Source organism: Trachymyrmex septentrionalis, unplaced genomic scaffold (genome assembly GCF_001594115.1).
Source record: "Trachymyrmex septentrionalis isolate Tsep2-gDNA-1 unplaced genomic scaffold, Tsep1.0 scaffold97, whole genome shotgun sequence".
Taxonomy (NCBI): domain Eukaryota; kingdom Metazoa; phylum Arthropoda; class Insecta; order Hymenoptera; family Formicidae; genus Trachymyrmex; species Trachymyrmex septentrionalis.
Genome location: NW_017306160.1, coordinates 730,617 through 749,241, shown reverse-complemented (window position 1 = coordinate 749,241; position 18,625 = coordinate 730,617). Strand labels below are relative to the sequence as shown.

The 18,625-nt window shown below is 32.6% G+C and overlaps 3 protein-coding genes across 4 annotated transcripts in view; 1 reads left to right on the top strand and 2 right to left on the bottom strand.

Annotated features, from left to right (window-relative positions):
• Positions 1-3,096, bottom strand: part of LOC108756299 (polypeptide N-acetylgalactosaminyltransferase 3-like) — a 3,930-nt gene extending 834 nt beyond the window's left edge. Inside the window, exons 1-9 of the mRNA XM_018500005.1 lie at positions 2,956-3,096; positions 2,050-2,431; positions 1,867-1,976; positions 1,624-1,804; positions 1,362-1,531; positions 1,103-1,270; positions 917-1,016; positions 392-801; positions 128-270 (exon numbers count right to left, since the gene is read on the bottom strand). Of these exons, the coding sequence (XP_018355507.1) occupies positions 128-270; positions 392-801; positions 917-1,016; positions 1,103-1,270; positions 1,362-1,531; positions 1,624-1,804; positions 1,867-1,976; positions 2,050-2,201 (1,434 nt within the window). The 5' untranslated portion in view covers positions 2,202-2,431; positions 2,956-3,096. The remainder of the gene's footprint in view (positions 1-127; positions 271-391; positions 802-916; positions 1,017-1,102; positions 1,271-1,361; positions 1,532-1,623; positions 1,805-1,866; positions 1,977-2,049; positions 2,432-2,955) is intronic.
• A 341-nt stretch (positions 3,097-3,437) lies between these two features.
• Positions 3,438-9,346, top strand: LOC108756298 (protein transport protein Sec31A). 2 transcript variants are annotated; one of them, XM_018500002.1, is made up of 15 exons: positions 3,438-3,517; positions 3,803-4,005; positions 4,076-4,395; positions 4,498-4,601; positions 4,692-4,937; positions 5,016-5,294; positions 5,385-5,753; positions 5,833-5,950; positions 6,028-6,333; positions 6,413-7,566; positions 7,704-7,793; positions 8,235-8,303; positions 8,568-8,804; positions 8,932-9,003; positions 9,063-9,346. In XM_018500002.1, exons 2-15 carry the CDS (start codon positions 3,803-3,805, stop codon positions 9,249-9,251), a joined length of 3,756 nt encoding a protein of 1,251 aa, XP_018355504.1. In that variant the 5' UTR covers positions 3,438-3,517; the 3' UTR covers positions 9,252-9,346. The 2 variants fall into 2 exon arrangements, with proteins under 2 accessions (XP_018355504.1, XP_018355506.1); XM_018500004.1 differs by lacking the exon at positions 7,704-7,793.
• Positions 9,347-9,979: 633 nt separating this feature from the next.
• LOC108756186 (integrator complex subunit 10) lies at positions 9,980-13,179 on the bottom strand. The gene is made up of 8 exons (XM_018499798.1): positions 12,959-13,179; positions 12,689-12,756; positions 12,318-12,561; positions 11,744-12,248; positions 11,361-11,674; positions 11,063-11,227; positions 10,749-11,007; positions 9,980-10,671 (listed from the first exon to the last, which is right to left on the bottom strand). Exons 1-8 carry the CDS (start codon positions 13,109-13,111, stop codon positions 10,487-10,489), a joined length of 1,893 nt encoding a protein of 630 aa, XP_018355300.1. The 5' UTR covers positions 13,112-13,179; the 3' UTR covers positions 9,980-10,486.
• Between the last annotated feature and the right edge of the window lie 5,446 nt (positions 13,180-18,625).

Genomic DNA, 18,625 nt, shown 5'->3' with positions numbered 1-18,625 from the left:
AATATATATATATATATATATATATATATATATATATATATATATATATATAATAGTTAATATATATATGTAAATATATAATACATATATCAGTTTATATCGCATTACACAATAGAATCAACGATACCTTGCCAAAGAATCGATCATCTGTAGGAAAGAAATGCTCTGGCCATACATTTTCCAAGTACCACTCGAAACTCTTACACTGCAGTTTCTCGCGTAAAGCTAGTCTCGAACGAACTTGCTGTTTATATCTCAGTCTAGCTGCCTCTAATGAAATTTGAGATATAAGAATCCGCTCATCCATGAAATTTAAGATCTAACTAAATAGATAAAATATAAATTCGTAATATATAATGATAAAATGTATCACTATTAATAGTAATCTCACCAGGATTGAACTTGAAATAGAACTCCGCCCATTGATCCATCCATACTAAAGCGACTCTAGCAAGATTGCCATATAATATATCTCCGACGCCGCCTGGAAAAGTATAAGGGGAAGACTTTCGAAAAAGATGCCCGACATGAGAACATGGAGCAATCTCGATGCTGCCTCCACATTGCCAAGCTCGAAATGATAGTTCCAAATTTTCACCACCCCAAATTCGCATTTGATCATCGTAGCTTCCCAATTTGAAGAAATAATCTCTGTTCATTGAGAATAGCCCACCCGCCATTGCAGGTGTTCGAAATGGTTCGACAATGTTATCGCGTCTTTCCTTCAATAGACGACCGTTCAAAGTTAGCCAACGAAAGTGTAAGTCCCAGTTAAACGCACCCCAATGAAGTTCAAACGATCTACAAAATTAATAATTTTCAAAATATTGTCTAGAAAAAAATAAAACCTTAATCATAAAAAATTAAGGCTGTTTATCAAGATCATACTGATATAAATACAAGAATAAATAATTACCTTGTATAACTGAATGTATTATCGTTTATTATATCAATTACTGGAGCGACTATTCTTGTTGCATTTTTACCAACCACTTCAAGTAGTGGCTCCAACCATCCTGCAAATATTACAATATCGATATTGTATATAACAAAGAGAGAGACTGTTTCAAATATTATTATAAAATAATAATAGCTTACTTACCAATTGTACATTCGCAGTGAGCATCGAGAAAAGTGAGAACTTCACCTTTAGCATCATTCGCACCCAACAATCTCGCTTTTATCAATCCTATTCGTTCGTTAGACCTTAAAACTCTTGTAGGAACGCTCAAATTCTTCACGTAATCATCCAAAGAATTTTTCAGAAATTCTAGCAATAAATAACAAGGTGACAGAAGATTAATTTGTTATAAATAATAATAAAGTTAATATTATGGATTTGTAATTAATTAAATATTCACCTCTTTCACTGTTATCATCCACAAGAATAATCTCTTCTAGCAGTTCTTTCGGTGATCTATTGATGACGCTATGTACTGTTCGCAATAATGTACTCCAAGCTTCATTATGAAAAACTATGATAATTGACGTTTTCGGCAATTTACCTAAGTTTGTGTATCGCGAAATACACCTGTAAAATTTTTTTAATTGAATTGTTTAAGACATTTTACAATTAAATGATATTAAAAATTTATCTGACATATCAAACAATAACACTCTTACTTTTTTTTCCGAACATCTGGTAGAGACCGATTTAGAGGTATTTTATCGCTAGCCATTAAATTAAATCGGTTAATTTGATATAACTGCTGCATTTTATAAAAATCTTTTGGATGTATTACTACAGGTTCTCCATTTTTGCCTTCAAACGGCAGTGGGTTGAATAAATTTTGATTAATAACATCTAAAAAAAATATATAATATTTTTACTTATTTAAAATTTTTCTAATGTATTGCATTTATTACCTTTCGTAATGTTTGGAATTTTCAAGGAATCCACAGAATCTCCAATATAATGACCAACTACTACATGAATTCCTCGTTGATCAATGTAATCTTTCTGGTTTCCATGTGATCTGTAACAGAAGCATGCTGAATTTAAATCAACATTTAAATCAATTTAAATAACAAGTAATTGTTAATTTATACCGGATAAAGTTATTTTCCAAATTGACACTTTTCTCTTTCCTCCTATACCAAAGCAGAAATTGGCATACAAATATAATGATCAAGAAAACGATTAACGTCGTTCGACGTTGTCGTAATCGTCTTATTACTCTAGGCCACATTCTGCTGCTCATTAATCCATAATATCAATCTTGTTCACTTGTTCATATCCTCAACATATATCAGCAGAGGATCAATTCATGTATAACTGATCAGTTTTGAGAAGTTCCACTTCATTTTATTTTACCAAGCTGCCTGAAATTATCATGCAGATTCGGTCTCTGTTATCACGAGTTCTTCGTGATCGATAGGTCAGGTCATTGCGACAAAAAAAAGAAGATTCCAAAAATTTCTAAAGTGGACTCTGGAAGAAAAATTGTTTATTATTTTGATTTCGAAAGACTGCTTTTTAGAACTTATAATTTTGTACATTTTTTCAGCATACCTTTTTATATCAATACTTAAATTTATTTGTACAGTAAATTTAAGTTTGTATTGTATTATATGAATTAATATATAATACTTTCTTATTATAATAATATAATAAAAATCTTATTATATTAATATAAGAAGTAAGTTTTATATATCAATAATATTATCTTACAATTACATAAGATAATAATGTCGCAAAGAACGTAATCTAAATATATTTATAAGACAAAATTTAATATAAAAAAATGTAGCGTTATATTAAACATTAAGAATAGATATATATAACTATATATCTATATAATAATTGCTCTTGAATCAAAGCTATTCTGCAGCATCTAAACTAAATGCAAAAGCAAATAATTTAAAAATTTATAACAAATTTTAAGCAGAACAATTAATCACGATATCATGTAAAATATCAATTGTTTCGAATTCTTGAGTTAAGTTGTAACTCACTTTTAGTTAAGTAAAAGTAGACTTTGAACCTTTCGTGAGACAATCAACAATTTATTACGACGCGTAGAAACCGGTGATGCAATATCTCATGCAATTCCATAAATGCAGCTTCGAAGCGAGAGAGCAAATGGAGTACAATTTATATTGGAAATGATAGATACAAGCAAACTTAAATGGTCGTTCTATCAGTCGACAACATCGTGAAAAGCGAATATGTAATATTACTTTACTAATATTACCTTGTCTTGAAGCAACGTTCTAACTCCCTTCAGTAACGAAGGCGAACGCTCCGACGCTGAGCGATTCGCCATTCGCTCTCTCTTTTATAGCACAATTTACTTTTACAGCAATTGCAGCAGCCAACACGCGGAAACACAGTCGAGGCCGATATGCCGTTGACGTCGTAATACGCTGACGATACCAAGGGAGGGCGGCACCGCCGACGGTTCGCGTGCAGCACGCCACGTTGGAAGACTTGACGGGTCGTTGCATCTCGCCGGATTCCCGTTTACCGTTTTGCCCAGGAATTTCCCTGTTTACAGCTGTTTAGACACGAATCAAGGTGAGATAACGCGTTATTCAATCAAAATGTCGATCGTCGGTCGTACCGACGATTGCGTCTCGCTCGAATGACGGAACGCAATTGGTCCCCGACGCAGTGGCAGCAATGTCGATTGCATTTTTTGACACTATTATCCCATTACGTTTACGAGCAGTTGACTGCTCTCATTCGGGTATTCATACCTTGGTGCCATTGTGTTACTCGCGAAAAGATTTCTTTTTCTAATTCATTAACGTAAAATGTATGGGACGTTAAGAGCAGATTTTTCTTTCTTTTCATATGTAGATGAAAGTTAAGGAGCTACTGAAGACAGTGAATGTAGCATGGTCTCCACCAACTCAACATCCCATCATGCTGGCTGCTGGGACAGCGGCACAGCAGTTAGATGCCAGTTTCAGTACTTCTGCCAGTTTAGATCTGTATTCGTTGAATTTACAGCAGCCTGGATATGAAATGGAGCTCCAGGCTAGTGTTCCTAGTGATCATAGGTCAGTTACTTATATAAAATTAAATGTAATCTACCAGAGGTTGATTAATCAAGTGACATTGTCAATCTAGATTTCACAAAATTATCTGGGGCTCCTATGGAAATAATCCAGCAGGCATAATTGTTGGCGGTTGTGAGGATGGAACCATAAAAATCTATTCTGCTGCAAAGTTATTGGCTAGAGACAGTAACTGCCTAATAAACAGTCCTCGTAGGCACACTGGTCCTGTCAGAGCAATGGATTTTAATCCCTTTCAAGAAGAAAATCAATTGGCTACAGGTGCTACAGAAAGTGAGATCTATATTTGGGATATTAATACAAACACGCCAACAACCCTCTCTAGAAGCCAGCAGTCAGAAGATGTTCAACATATTGCCTGGAACAAACAAGGTATTTATATCAAGTGTATTTATGCTCAAAGAAGTTGCATGACAAAATTAATTATTTATACAAATCTGGAGTTACCAATATGATTCTCATTTTATCTTACAGTACATTTAAAAGACATTCTTGTTTCCACATTTTCACAATACTGTATTATATGGAATGTGAAAGAAAAAAAACCATTATTCAAACTAGCGGATACAAATTCAAGGGTATAATCTTTTTTGTCTTGACACTGATATAATACACAATCTTCTTGTTTAGAAAAGATCTCACAATTGTTATGTTCTAATTATGTATAGGTACGCTGGAAAGCTGCTCAATGGCATCCAGATATTGGAACACAATTATGCTTGGCATCTGAAGATGATCAAACACCTATCATTGAACTATGGGATGTAAGAGTTCCAACGTCGCCTTTAAAAACTCTACAAGGTCATCAGCGTGGTGTTCTTTCAATCGCATGGAATCCACAGGATGCTGATTTACTCCTGAGTTGTGCCAAGGATAACAGAATATTGTGTTGGAATCCCAATTCAAATGCATTGGTAATGTTTTGAATATACACTTCAATAAATTAGTGGAATTTTAATCATTATCATTTTATTATCATTTTTTAATGACAGAATGGTGAGGTGATATGTGAATTAGCCCAAACAGCTCAATGGAACTTTGATGTGTCTTGGTGCCCAAGGAATCCAGGTTTAATTGTTGGCAGTAGCTTTGATGGGCATGCTGTTGTCTATTCTTTATTAGGTGGACAACAGCAAGAAACATCTAACAAAATAGGGGATTCATTCCCAGGAATAGATCCTTTCACCCAATCTACAATACAGACAGGAACAGCAGCAGTATTAACAAAAGCTCCTAAATGGTTAAAAAGGCCGTTTGGAGCATCATTTGGAGTAAGTTTTTCTGCTTCATATCGTAAAATTTATTATATTAAACAGAGAATAAAAAAGTATAATTATTTAATATAAAAATATGATTTTCAGTTTGGTGGTAAATTAGTAATTTTCGAGAATCAGCCTGCTGATCCGAATTTAAACAAAAAAGCGAATAGGAAAGTTATTATATCACAAGTAATTGTACAACCCAATCTTATTCAACGTTCCAACAAATTAAAAACAACACTGGAAACTGAGCAATTCAACGAGTTTTGTAAGGAAAAGATGGATAAGTCTCCAGATGAACATACCAAAAAAGTCTGGAAATGTGTAGGTGCTTACTTTGATGAAAATGTGACAAAAAGTATATTGGAGATATTGGGCTACAATACTGAGATAATGAATAATAAGCTGAATCAGTTTGTGCCTCAAGATGATATAAACAACATTATAGAAGGTGTCTCTAATCTCAATAATGTAAGATTTTAATTGATATTTACATTGTACTTTTTCTTAACATTGTTTTAACTTTATATGTATTTTTTATTTGATTTAGGTAATAAATGGAAATGTGGTCGGCAATTCTGTATTTGATACTATAGCACAAGAGCAAAATAAAAAAGTATCGTCAAATAAGCCTGCAGATAGTAATTATATCATAAATACTTCAGATGGTAATTAACACATTAATAATATTAATACTGTAGTAAAACAAATTTATAAAAGATTTATATTTGCATTGTGTTTTTAGATGAAGATGGTCTTATCACTCAAGCCATTCTCTTAGGAAATATTGAAGCCGCTGTATCTTTATGTTTTGCTAGTAAAAGATACGCCGACGCTATAATTCTTTCGATGGCCGCTGGTCCCGAACTACTAGCACGTACCCAATATAGGTACTTTTTACAGCACTCTAGTGCATTAAATTCTCTCATCAATTCATTAGTTAGTGAAAATTGGGCAGAAGTTGTTAAGAACAGTGATATAAAATGTTGGAAGGAAGCATTAATTGGTATATTTACACATTCCACTACACAGGAACGATCTATCTTGTGCGGTAAGTATTACAGAAATAATTTATTATATATAATCACTTACTGTTCTCATATATTTACAATATAAATTGTGTATAATAGATATACTTGGCGATCGCTTGATGTCATGCGAAAATCCCATTCTTAAAAAGCAAGCACAAATTTGTTACATTTGCTCCGGTAATTTGAATAAACTGATTGAAGTGTCCGATGGTGATATTCAAGAAATGGTAGAACTGGTAGTAATAATGCAGAAAGCTTTGGAACTTCAAGGTATCAGGGAAGTGCAGCTAGAAGACAAAATTGCTACAGTGTTGTCTCAATACGCTGAGATGCTGGCAGCAGAAGGCGATTTAGAGGCTGCCTTAAACTATCTTGGGAATAGTCAAGATCAAAGAGTTTCAATGCTGAGAGATCGTTTATGCAAAGCTTTAAATTACATACAAGAACAGAGGCATGTTACAAAACCTGCTCAGAATTACTATTATGAACAGACACGAAGAGTGTCACAAGGTCCATGTAATCCACTGCAGCAACCATTACAACAAACAACACCAGTACAGAGCTGGAACACAAATCCACTGAAACAATCTTACGGAGCTCCTACAAATCAGTTTAACACACAGCAATCTCAATTATATGGAATGCCTCCTCCTCCTCCTCCTCCTCAATCTCAAGTGCAATCTACAATTTACGATCAATATTCACACTCGTACAATCAAATCCCATCGCAGCCTCCTATAGCGCAACCTCTTCCTCCGCCTCCACCAACATCCGGTTCCAATTTGAGTGGCTCGAGACCGTCCAGTGTCGGACCACAATCGAGAACAAAATATCTGATAGATCCATCTGTAAAATCTACTCCATCATATGGTCAGAATACTTTCCCGTCGTCAAATCCATTATATAATTCTCAGCAAATCTCACCTATCCCTGGCTATCCTCAGCAAATCTCACCTATCCCTGGCTATCCTCAGCAAAATTCATATCAACCTCAGATTCCTATACCGAGTAACAACTATCCCAACCAACCGCCAAATTTTATGAATAATCCTAAAGAACCAGAATCATATAAGCTGCTTCAGCCAAGTATAATGTCGCCATTGCAAAATGTACCACAAACTCAAATGTACGATCCTATTAGATCGCAACCTACTTCACAAATGCAGACATATGGGAACGAAAATACATATCAATTACCGCCACAACCGTCTGGATGGAACGATCCACCTATAGCAAAAAGTTCCAGAACACAGGTAAATTATCTCGAGTTTACTCAATTCCATTGCTCAGTTCCGATTAGTCGCCCCTATTCACGTTATTTCCTTGTCTTTCGTTCGACTAAATCTCTTACCTTTAGATACTGATATATGTATATATTAAAATCATATAGCCAGTACTGGCACTATACAACGAAATGTCTGCGGAACATTCTGGTACTAAGAAGTGGAAGGCAAAACATTCAAAGGGTGTAGACGTTAAGGTAGTCGGCTTCACATGTCGAGAATGCTATATCTATAATGTTTCATATTATTGTAGAACATATTGTTATTGTCAGTGTTACCTACTTTCATACTCTTAATAGAATTAATCTGATTATAATGTAATCTTTTTATATTTGTGTGATATGAACTAATAAGCGTGTTATATAAAAAAAAAAGTTCAAACTGCTTTGCATTTTAAAACTGATTTCATGCAGATTATTGTTATTTATATCTTATGCGTCATAAATTTTATAAATGTAAAAAATTTTTTCATACATTTAATTGTGTTATAATCACTTTAAGTATTGGGGTGAATTAGTGGAGCTTTGTTGTCTGAAAGCTTTCATGGTGTTATAGACGCGTTATCAATCACCACTAAAGTGGCCGAAAAGTCTAGATTAAGAATGCATCGTTAAGAATAAATTATTTATATTTTTCAGCCGAAGATGGATTATCAATCACAAAATCCAATAATGCATCCACTGCAAACTAATCAACCAGAACCAAGTGTAAGCCCTACATATAATTTCTAATCGTATTGAACATTTTATGGTCGATTTTCATTTAATATTTTGTATATGTAAAAATTCTGAGAAAACGGGCAGATCAGAGTATAACGCAGTTGTTGGAGCGTTATACTCTCATCTGCCCGTTTTCTCAGGATTTTTATTACTTGGAGAATCATAAGGAAATTGTAAGATTTCCGTTATTATTTTGTATATGTATTTATATGCTCGCATTTATACGTATTTGTATTTTGACAACTTTTTTAGCCATTACCTCAGGACAATTTCTATCAAGAACCTCCTACAGTTTACAATCCGCAATTCAGGCAAGGTGTGTCGAATCCGGTACCACTTAACAAACCAGTTGAACCATTACAATCTGTAATGCCTGCACAGATTGCAGAACCTGAGAAACCTAAAGCACCTATACCTGAGCAACATATACATTTAAAAACGATATTGGATGAATTAAAGAATCAATGCTATGAAAATGCAAAGAATCCGGTAAATACTCATTTTTGAATATATATGTAATAACCTATATATTACTATATATATTTACATTTTTTAAAGCTAGCCATATATATGTTCAAGTTAATATAAAATATTTGTATTCGCATTATTTTTCTAGCAAATCAAAAGGAAGATAGAAGATGTATCAAAAAAATTGGAAGTGCTGTACGATTGCCTTAGAGAAAATAAGGTAAGTCAGTTATAATATTATTCTACATTATGTATATGTGATACAAATTCTTTTTTCAGTTATCTCAAAATACATTGCAAGGTTTACATCAAATATCACAGATGATTCAAAATGGCAATTATACCGGCGGACTAGACTTACATACACAATTAGTATCAGGACCAGATTTTAGTCAAATAGCTTCCTTTATGCCTGGGATAAAAGTATTACTTCTAAGTGCCCTTCAATTAAGCGTTTACATTAGATAGAATGCCCAAAAATCTAAATTGTTTATATATATTCATTATGAATTTTTATAATTGCAAACAGCCTTAATGAGATGATTATTTGTTATATTAACTTTGTATAACAATCGATAGTAAATAATCAATAATGTAGCATATTATATATCTGTAATCAATTTACTTATTATTTGCTAATCAAATTTTATATATTCTGCCTCGAAAATTATATTTTATCAGTTTCTCAGAGTAATTTTACATTATTTTGTTGATTATTAATCCTATTGTTAAAGATATATATTATATATATATATATATATATAAGGAAATAAAATATTTACACACACACTCACAGACAGAGAAAACGTCCATATAAGAAATCTACAGGCAAACTGTTAAAAAAATTTCGTTTTAATCATTTGTATATATAATTATAACATTAAAATCTTATACGAGAAAATTAAACATGTTTTTCATAAATCTTAAAATATTGGTTTCTACCTTGTGTTTATTGTATACTTAATATGTAAAATAGGATTTTGCAAGAAATAAAAGTTATATGTTCTTTAATTGTATATTATATTTCTAATTTGTGTGTTGTTATATTTTTATAAAATCTTTATAAATAATTTATAAACTGTCACATAATTATTCTTGTTAAATAACAATCAAGAATAAAAATTAAGTTATAGGTGTTGGAAACTTGTTTATTATAAAAAAAATGTGTATAAGTTATGACTACAAATGTATGATAAAATTTCAAATTAATTAAATGAATAAATTCATTTTGAGTTTCACCACGTACTTGTGGTCATAATTTGTTTGGAATTAAAGCCGACCAGATATTCAAATAAACTTATCAAATATATATGCGCAAGCCACTTGTACAAGTTCATTGGAGCGTGTGTGTAACAAAACTACAGTTTGCACAAGTAATTGGAGCAAATATAAAAATTATCATTCAATACTTGCGCAAACTGACTTACGAAGTAAATCGGAATGTGTCTAGCGATGTTGCACGTTCAGTTGTAACTAAAGATTCTGAAATCTAATCAGAATTCTGTTCACACATTGCTTGCACTTTTTGTACTCAGCATCTCCGCTTCCTTCCACATTCGAATGTACATTTATCTCATTTTTAATGCAAAAATGCTCGATAATGATACTATTATGTTATTTAATGATATATGTATACTGTATCTATAGTTAGCACAAGCATGCTTGTTCAAATTTATTGGAGCGTGTGTATGACAAAATTGCAGTTATCGCAAATCAGTACATTGTGGCCGGCCTAAACTATGCAGAATGACGTTTTGTTCATTAATAATAAATTTCTCTAACAGTTCATCTAAATATACAGTACCGTCCCGTGCGGCTTGTTGACGCATGGCTTGCTTAAATTCCTCACGCACTCCTTTATCAGCACCACGAGTAGTGACGCGGCGATCTAGAATAATCCTTATATAATTTTTTTGTTTCTACAACATATAATAAGTACACTATATTAAAGAATGTTATATATACTTTGTATAATCGCCATTCCTGTTGTTATGTCTAATGATACTCCTCCGCCATGATCAGACCATAAATACGTTAATTCTTCTAAGATATCTATACATATTATGTATGATTGGAATAATGGATAAATAAAACTTCCACGATTGAGAATTCGTTCTGTTATTGTAGTTAAAAGATTAGCTTCTTGCGGCCAATCTATCTGTATAAGGACCAATGCATGTCCAATAGACAAGTCTCCAATATTTCCAGGTGAAGAAAAATTTTCCTAAAGTTAAATCAATCATATATTTTAATGTAAAAGGATTTTAAAATATTATTACCTTTATAGCTAAAAGAAGTAATTTACAACAATATTGTAAAATAGGAAAACGAGCAAGAGTCAAATAATGTAAATGTCTGGTGCTTGGAACTGTCAGAGTGTGAGATATTTTGCCTGCTGTAGTAGGTAATGAGTTTGTTACTACAACAATATATTCCAACATAGCCTAGAAGAAAAATTATTTAATAGTTTTAATGAAAAATATACACTATATAATTAAGCTTAAGATCTGTCTTATAAGAAGCTATATAATTCAGATTTAATGAAAATATATTCATTCGAATATAATCATAGCACACCTGGTAATCTTTCAAAAAGAAACTTGTACAAGCCAAACGAATATTAGTAGCTAAAGTATTCCCTTCTAATAATCTCGCCCTTACTTCATGATGTAAACCTTTATATATTGCTAAATCTGTTAAGAATAGATTCAGCCAATTATCTAACCGCAATTGTTGATTCAGTTTAGTTATTTCTCTTTGAAGATAGTCACTACTATGTAATAAATCCCACAACTTTACTGCCAATGCTAAGCCACTGCCATTGTAATCGCTGTCACTAGTTATTACTACGCCAGCATTGTCATCTCGCTTTCGCTTTTTCAATTTAGATTCTGATTCAAAGAGTTTAGGGTATAAGTATAAAAATGAATTGTCCATTAATCATGAATATAACATCTCACCTGCAGAATATACTTCTTCTCCAAAAGCTTCTACAAGACAATATACTGTTTCTTCGTTGTTAATGAGAGCGTTATGCTCGTTCAATATTCTCAATAATACTACAATTGTGCACATTAGTAATTGCCTGACAATAGGCTCGTCGCACAGACCAGTGCTGTGCACAATTGCATACTGCTGCAGTCTATCGCTGTATGTTTCACGATTCCAAGGCATAGCGAATAAACTGCTCAATTCCCATCCTAATTTCTTACCCATCAGTTCCATAATTTGGAAAAGTCTATCCCATGGATTTTGAATTTGCGTGTCTTGTGGCTGCTGTATGTATGCTAAGTAAAATTCTACAGCCTTGCATAACAATCGTAAGCTAAGACGAGGATTTAATTCCACTACAGCATCACCAAGCAGTGGTAATGTTTCGCATGCCAATAATCTTCTAAAACCATTCACAGCTCGCCCTGGATGACTGTGTTTCTCCGCAGTTAACAAAGTTTCCACCAAACGTGGCTAAAGTAATAATGCAAATAAATATCTTATAAAAATTAAGTATCTTTGTTTACATTTTGAGATACGTACTCCATGAGTTGCTATGGTTTGAGGAAATTTGCGTAGTAGTAATAGCAATAATTTACAATGTTCCATTGTATCTTCACTATGATCTGCTGTCATTACAAGCAACCTATGTTGTAAATCCTGTGGGATATGTTGGAACATTTCACATAAAAATTCAGCTTCGCTATCACACTGTTCTAAGCGAAGACACGTTGTCACTGTTTCTATCTCTTTCCATATATCGCGATCATCCGGAAAATTTTGAAATCTGTGCTTACATTTAAGAAAAGAAGATGTAAATATAAAGTATTTATATAAATAATATATATAAATTATTATATTAAATATAAATTTATATAAAGTACACGTATATTTCAATAGTGATTGATACTCACATCTCGCTAAAGCATTTTGCTGCCTCTTTTACATTCTTTGACAGTTTCTCGATACGATATGCCTCAAACTGAAAAGTGGAAAAGATTAAACATCACTATCCATATGATTTCACAAATTTTAATTAAAAACTAATAACTCCAAATTATGGACGATACTTCGCGGAATAAATTAATTACTTCACTCGCATATAAACAAGTAAAGAAGAAAAATATAAAAGTAAATATATAAAATAAAGAAAAGTGTATATATAATGATAACCCAGGACTAACCTGAACTTTTGCACTATGCGGAAATAAAGATTTGGCGGTGATCAGCCAGGATTTAGCGGCATAAATATCGCCCGGCAATGCTTTCTTAGCTCTCATTATTAAATAATCTTCTTTAGATAACTGATTATCCGTACCGGACGGTTTTTCCAACATAATGTGTAATATTATATATAGTAACTTCGACGTGCACACACAACTCGTTGAATCGCAAATGACACAACCACACCGCTCAATGTATTATATAGTTTGTTTTTTTATTCCTGCACTACACCGCACTGCTAGAACTCTCTTTCTTGCTTTCAAATATTAAACATATACGTATCTCACTTTAAGTTCTAAAAGTGTACACTAGTTCAGTCATAAAAACAGACCTCGCATTTCAGCGTATGTGTGTGTATGTATCTCCCCGTAAATTTATATAAATGTATTAAACTCTAGGTCTGTTTTGATTGCACTGTGTGTACCAGTTCAGAAAGTGCAGCAATAAAAAACAGACCTTATGATGACAGTAGAATTTAATGATTTATCAGAGAACTCAGTTTTATCAACGCAATTATTTAGACATCTGTGTTTATCAGCCATTACTTATTGATTACGAACACCAAATAATACCTGCTGCTGTTAATTCGTAATCCCTTTAAAAATTCAGAGAGAAATCTGAGAGAGGTCATCCCGGCGTTTTTTCGACGCTGTATTTCGAAGAACTGTCGAAGTAGAGCCTCGTTATTTTCGATTTGGAAACTTAATATGTATTGGTGATAAAATCACGATGTTAAAAATATATGTCATGCGAATCGATATTAAATTACGACGTTGAAATGAATGTGCAGTGTTGAAATGACGCTAATCCGTTAATTGCCTCGTTTTTGTGAATCGTGAACTCGTATCTATAAATGTGCCAGCTTCGAAAAAAATTTTTTTTTAATTCAGTAATATGTCGTAGTTCCTAAAAGGCTGAGAGGCGAGCCTTTTAATTGCATAATACATAATAATAATAGAGAATATATTTGAAGTAGATTTCAAGTATTGGAAAATACGGTGAGTGAAAGATTTGCAAAAACTCATAAACATAAAAATATAAAATTAAAGGCAATGTCAAGTATATATTATTAGTTTAAGGGTGGAAAGATATAAATAAGTCTAATGAGACATCTGAACGACAGTACAAATACATGCATTACACGAGACGTATGTTAATTAACTAGCCATCAGTTACTGCGTGAAAAGGACAAAGAGATCGTCTATGCCGCAAATGGCAAATCATGGTGTTCCAAAATTTACTGCCAGTATTAAAAATCTATAATGCAGATAAAAGTATAGATTTTCGCATTTATACTAGCAGTAAACTTTAAAATAGCCCATCCTCACATAGACTACTCTTCCGCAAGTGCCTTATTGAATATAAAAACATACGTTCCAAGGTGCGAAACTTGAAAATTAAAATTTCTTAATGCGTAACGTTTATATACTATATTCGAAAGCTAGCCTCCTCCAATGAGCGCTCGAATACTTTGAGCTCAACAAGGCATGCGCTCATTGGCTGGCGCGCGAGTGGTGGGGATTGCGGTCTTACCCATTTATATAAATAGCGTGTACTATACACAACTTCACGCTTTTGCGAGTTTTTTGTCGAGCGGTACGGCGATACGTTGCATTGCGCTGCGCGGGAAAATGCAGCCTTTAGTTATCGCACTCTTCGCCATCTTCGGACATGACCTTTCCTACATCTCCACTGATCTCGATCCAAATACGAAACCGAAGTATCCCGATCACTGCAAAGAATCCTTATTGGAAAATAGAACGATTGAGAAACGACTCGACAGGATCGTTGGATTCGCCAACGAGGTATTCAATAATTAATGAATATTATTAAATTGTTACTGTTTACATACGCGATGTTAAAATATTGTAAGAACCGAACTCTTTTAAGAATCTCGAGGGTCTCTTAAGTGATTTTAAAATGTTTTATGTACCTACTGGCGATAAAATCGCGGTGTCGGAAATAAGTGCCAGTTTGCCTAAATCTTGATATCGAAAATGTACATACATGGGCAGGTGTCAATCAGTACTACATCCATAACATTGTGGATTTTAATCCGTTTTTGTGTATGTACGAATTCACACCTATGCACATCCATTTACAATATCACGATTTTTTAGCACGGATTTGCACATCTATTGATACTCATATCACGATTTTATCCACGTATTTATTTAATACGTAGCTACATATGTAATATGAGTTATATGTAGTTAGATGTACTGACACTAATGTACCAACGATTTTGAAAAACGCCTGGATAGTCTCTGAAAAATTATATATATTTACACATTTATATATATAATGTCTTATTAGTAAATTATTTATGAGAAAAATTGAAGATTAATTATACTATCAAAATAAATTATTAATTTTATAAGTAAATATAAGTTTACATATGTTTATTATACGTACATAAATTTAAAGTTTCTATGTGCAATAACACCATCTCAGTAGGTATATGTTCTTATGATAGTTTCTATAGTTGGAAAAGTAGTATTCTGGGATATCGCCATTGCATAATACAGAGTAATGATTAACGCTTAACATTGTTAACGTAATACTACACATGTTTTGAAGTATTCTTTGATTAGTCAATTTTTTCTTCTGATGGATCAATCAAATGCTTTAAAGCATTTGTAATGAGACTTTGACCGCATCTTCTTAGTCATAAAATTATTATTGTTATTTATTTTTTTAAAAGAAAAAAATAATTGTCTATCTGTAAAAATAGTTAAAACCCATTATAAATATCAACTATTATAATTTATAATATTAAAAATTTATAACAATTTTAAATGATACAAAAATTAATAAGTAACAAAATACAAATATATAAAAGGGCGATTAATAATAATAATAAATAATTAAAAATATATAAAAATTAAAACACGATAAAAAAAATATATAAAATATATATAAAGATAAAAAAAATGTTTATTAAAATTAAATGTAAGATTTCTTTTTGTGGAAGAGATAATAATATCGTGCGTACACGAGGGAGTAACTTAAAAAATTAAAAATGGAACACACACACATTCTTTTAATTGTACGTAAAATATATAACTCAATACATCTCTCGGTCTTCTACTTTTGATTATCGCGCGGTAAAACGTCATTAATTGCGAGGTGATCCGCGTCAATCTGACGGCTCGAGGGTCAACGATTTTTCTCGAGATTTTCCGGTCGGGACGGCACGCCCGGCAACAAAGACGTAATTTTGCAAATCCCTTGAGCGATATGGAACGTCCGCGCCCGCGCGCTTGCGTAAGATCCCGAGTAGTTCCATTTATAAAGATATAACAGTGGCCAAATCCGCTTACTTCGCGATTCCGCTATGAGCTGCTACGAGCCACCCATGGTGGGCGAAAAGCTCCCTTAAGTGGTTATGGCGCTTTGGCTTTGTATCCAACGGCTTTCCGACGGCTCGGCTTAAGAACTAGAAATAAAGCTCCATTGGCTACGGCCCGGGTTACGGGTACTCGATTTATGCAGAATAGAGCCGCGATCGAACTCGTGCTGAGAGACTGCAAGGATCGCGGTGATCCATCATCGATCGGCCATCGAGCCCCCTTGATGACGATGTTTCGCTACGCTCTCCAGAATTTTTAGAACAGAATGGCCCTTCACATGAAACATCAAACTTCTCGCGTGACCCATTACTCTACGCTCGGGGGGAAGAAAATAGTTTTGGTAATTATAATGTGATAATTCTGAAATTTAAGAACTCCTGCAACCAGTTTTGTAAAGTCAGAAGAAAATGAAATTAATACTGAGAACTATCAAGATGTAACCTCGGTAATAAATGTAATAACTTGAAATGACTTTAGATTTAGCTGCAATACAAAATTGTTAGAGGAATTAGATTGATTTACTTGGATGTAAAGCATTATTTTCAGATATTTACATATATTAAACTATTAAGTAAAATAACTATAATATATGTGTAGTTAAACACTTAATACAATATGATAGCTTATGTATAACAACATCAAATCAAGCAATTTCTTTAATTGAATTGTTTTCTTTCAAGTAAATAGCGTTTAAATTAACATGTGCACTTAGTAAATAATAACTGCATTAAATAATAAAATGTATTAAATTTGATCCAATTAAATCGGTTTACTTACATTATTTTAATTAAATTAACGACGTATTGAGTAAGGACCGTGGTGCTCTACAGAGATGATTAAAAATAATTCAAATTTGGTATAATTTGACATTATAATTTAAATATATATTCGTTTGATATCAACATTGCCTTAGAATGACATTTTATGCATATATATACAATTATACTTTATATTATCACAATTTTCTTAAATATATCACTCTACTATTAATGATTAACATGTTGATATTAATTATATGTTAATAATATGTTAACTGTAAAGTTAGCATTGCTTTTATTCCCTTACTTTATACAACTATTCGCTTTTTGATTGTATCTCAATTTTACATTTCATTTTTCCTTAATTTTCCTGAAACTTTTGTTTTACAATACTTTTTTTAAAATAAGTGTAGCATCGTTGAAGTTATATGAAAATAATAAATTAAACCAGAAAGCTTTAATAAGATAGAATCTTATCAAGTACTCTTTCTAAGAATTAACAATTTTTTTCGCAAAAGAATTATTAAATAGTTCTTTCATTTTAAAATTCAATTAAAATTAGGGAAGATACGAATAAGAGAGAATACGATAAATCTTTCTTTTTTATTTCTTATAATACGATCTTTTGTATTGCGGAAAACAGACGTTCGAACACATCTGAGTTAGTTATTTCGAGTCTACGCTGGGATGACGCACGCGTTTCGCCAACAACTAAATTTCGCGGGTACGAGACGATTGGTGATGTACAGAGCCGGTGACTGCGTTAGTTATATTCTCTGTCTCGGACAGTCTTCCTCCCTTGTCCTCGGCAGTTCACAATGGCATTAAAATTACCGAGAAAATTCAATTCCCTGCTGGATACGTATCCCACGCTCGTGTAGCTATGTAGCCTACGTATCCTACGCTCGCGCGCTCGGCCATGCGCGAAAAAAAGCGAAAAATCATGGCGGACGGATGGCAATGTCAATCCGGAACGTCGAACGCGTTTAGGTAGGATAAAAGATTTGTTCTTTTATCCTACTTTATTACTGCATTAGAACGTTCCTTCTCACTTTCGCTAAAGAAGTTAAACAATTTAACTTGATAAATGTATTGATTTGACTCAAATTAAAATTATTGTTTACTAATCATAAGTGCATACATTTATAAAGTATGAATAAGTGTATGTGGATAAGTAAAATTGAAAATCAAGTCCCTTCTTGGAGTATAAGCTGAAGTAATAATTATTATTATTTTAGTTTACATGCTAAGAAGAGAGACTTGATTTGAAGTTTTAAAATTTTTTCTACCAAGTGCGTACGTTAATTTTAACGCTGCTTACTTTGAAACTGCAATTCGATCACAGAAATAGATTGATTTAGTGTTTCTTTTTACTACGTGTTTATATTAAAATAATACATTTTAATACTCTTGGAAGCTAAAGATAATAAAATGTTATTAATTTGAGAAATTGGTTTAATTTTTTTAATATTTAACAGCAGTCAAGATAATCGCGCATTTGTTAATATGGTAATGC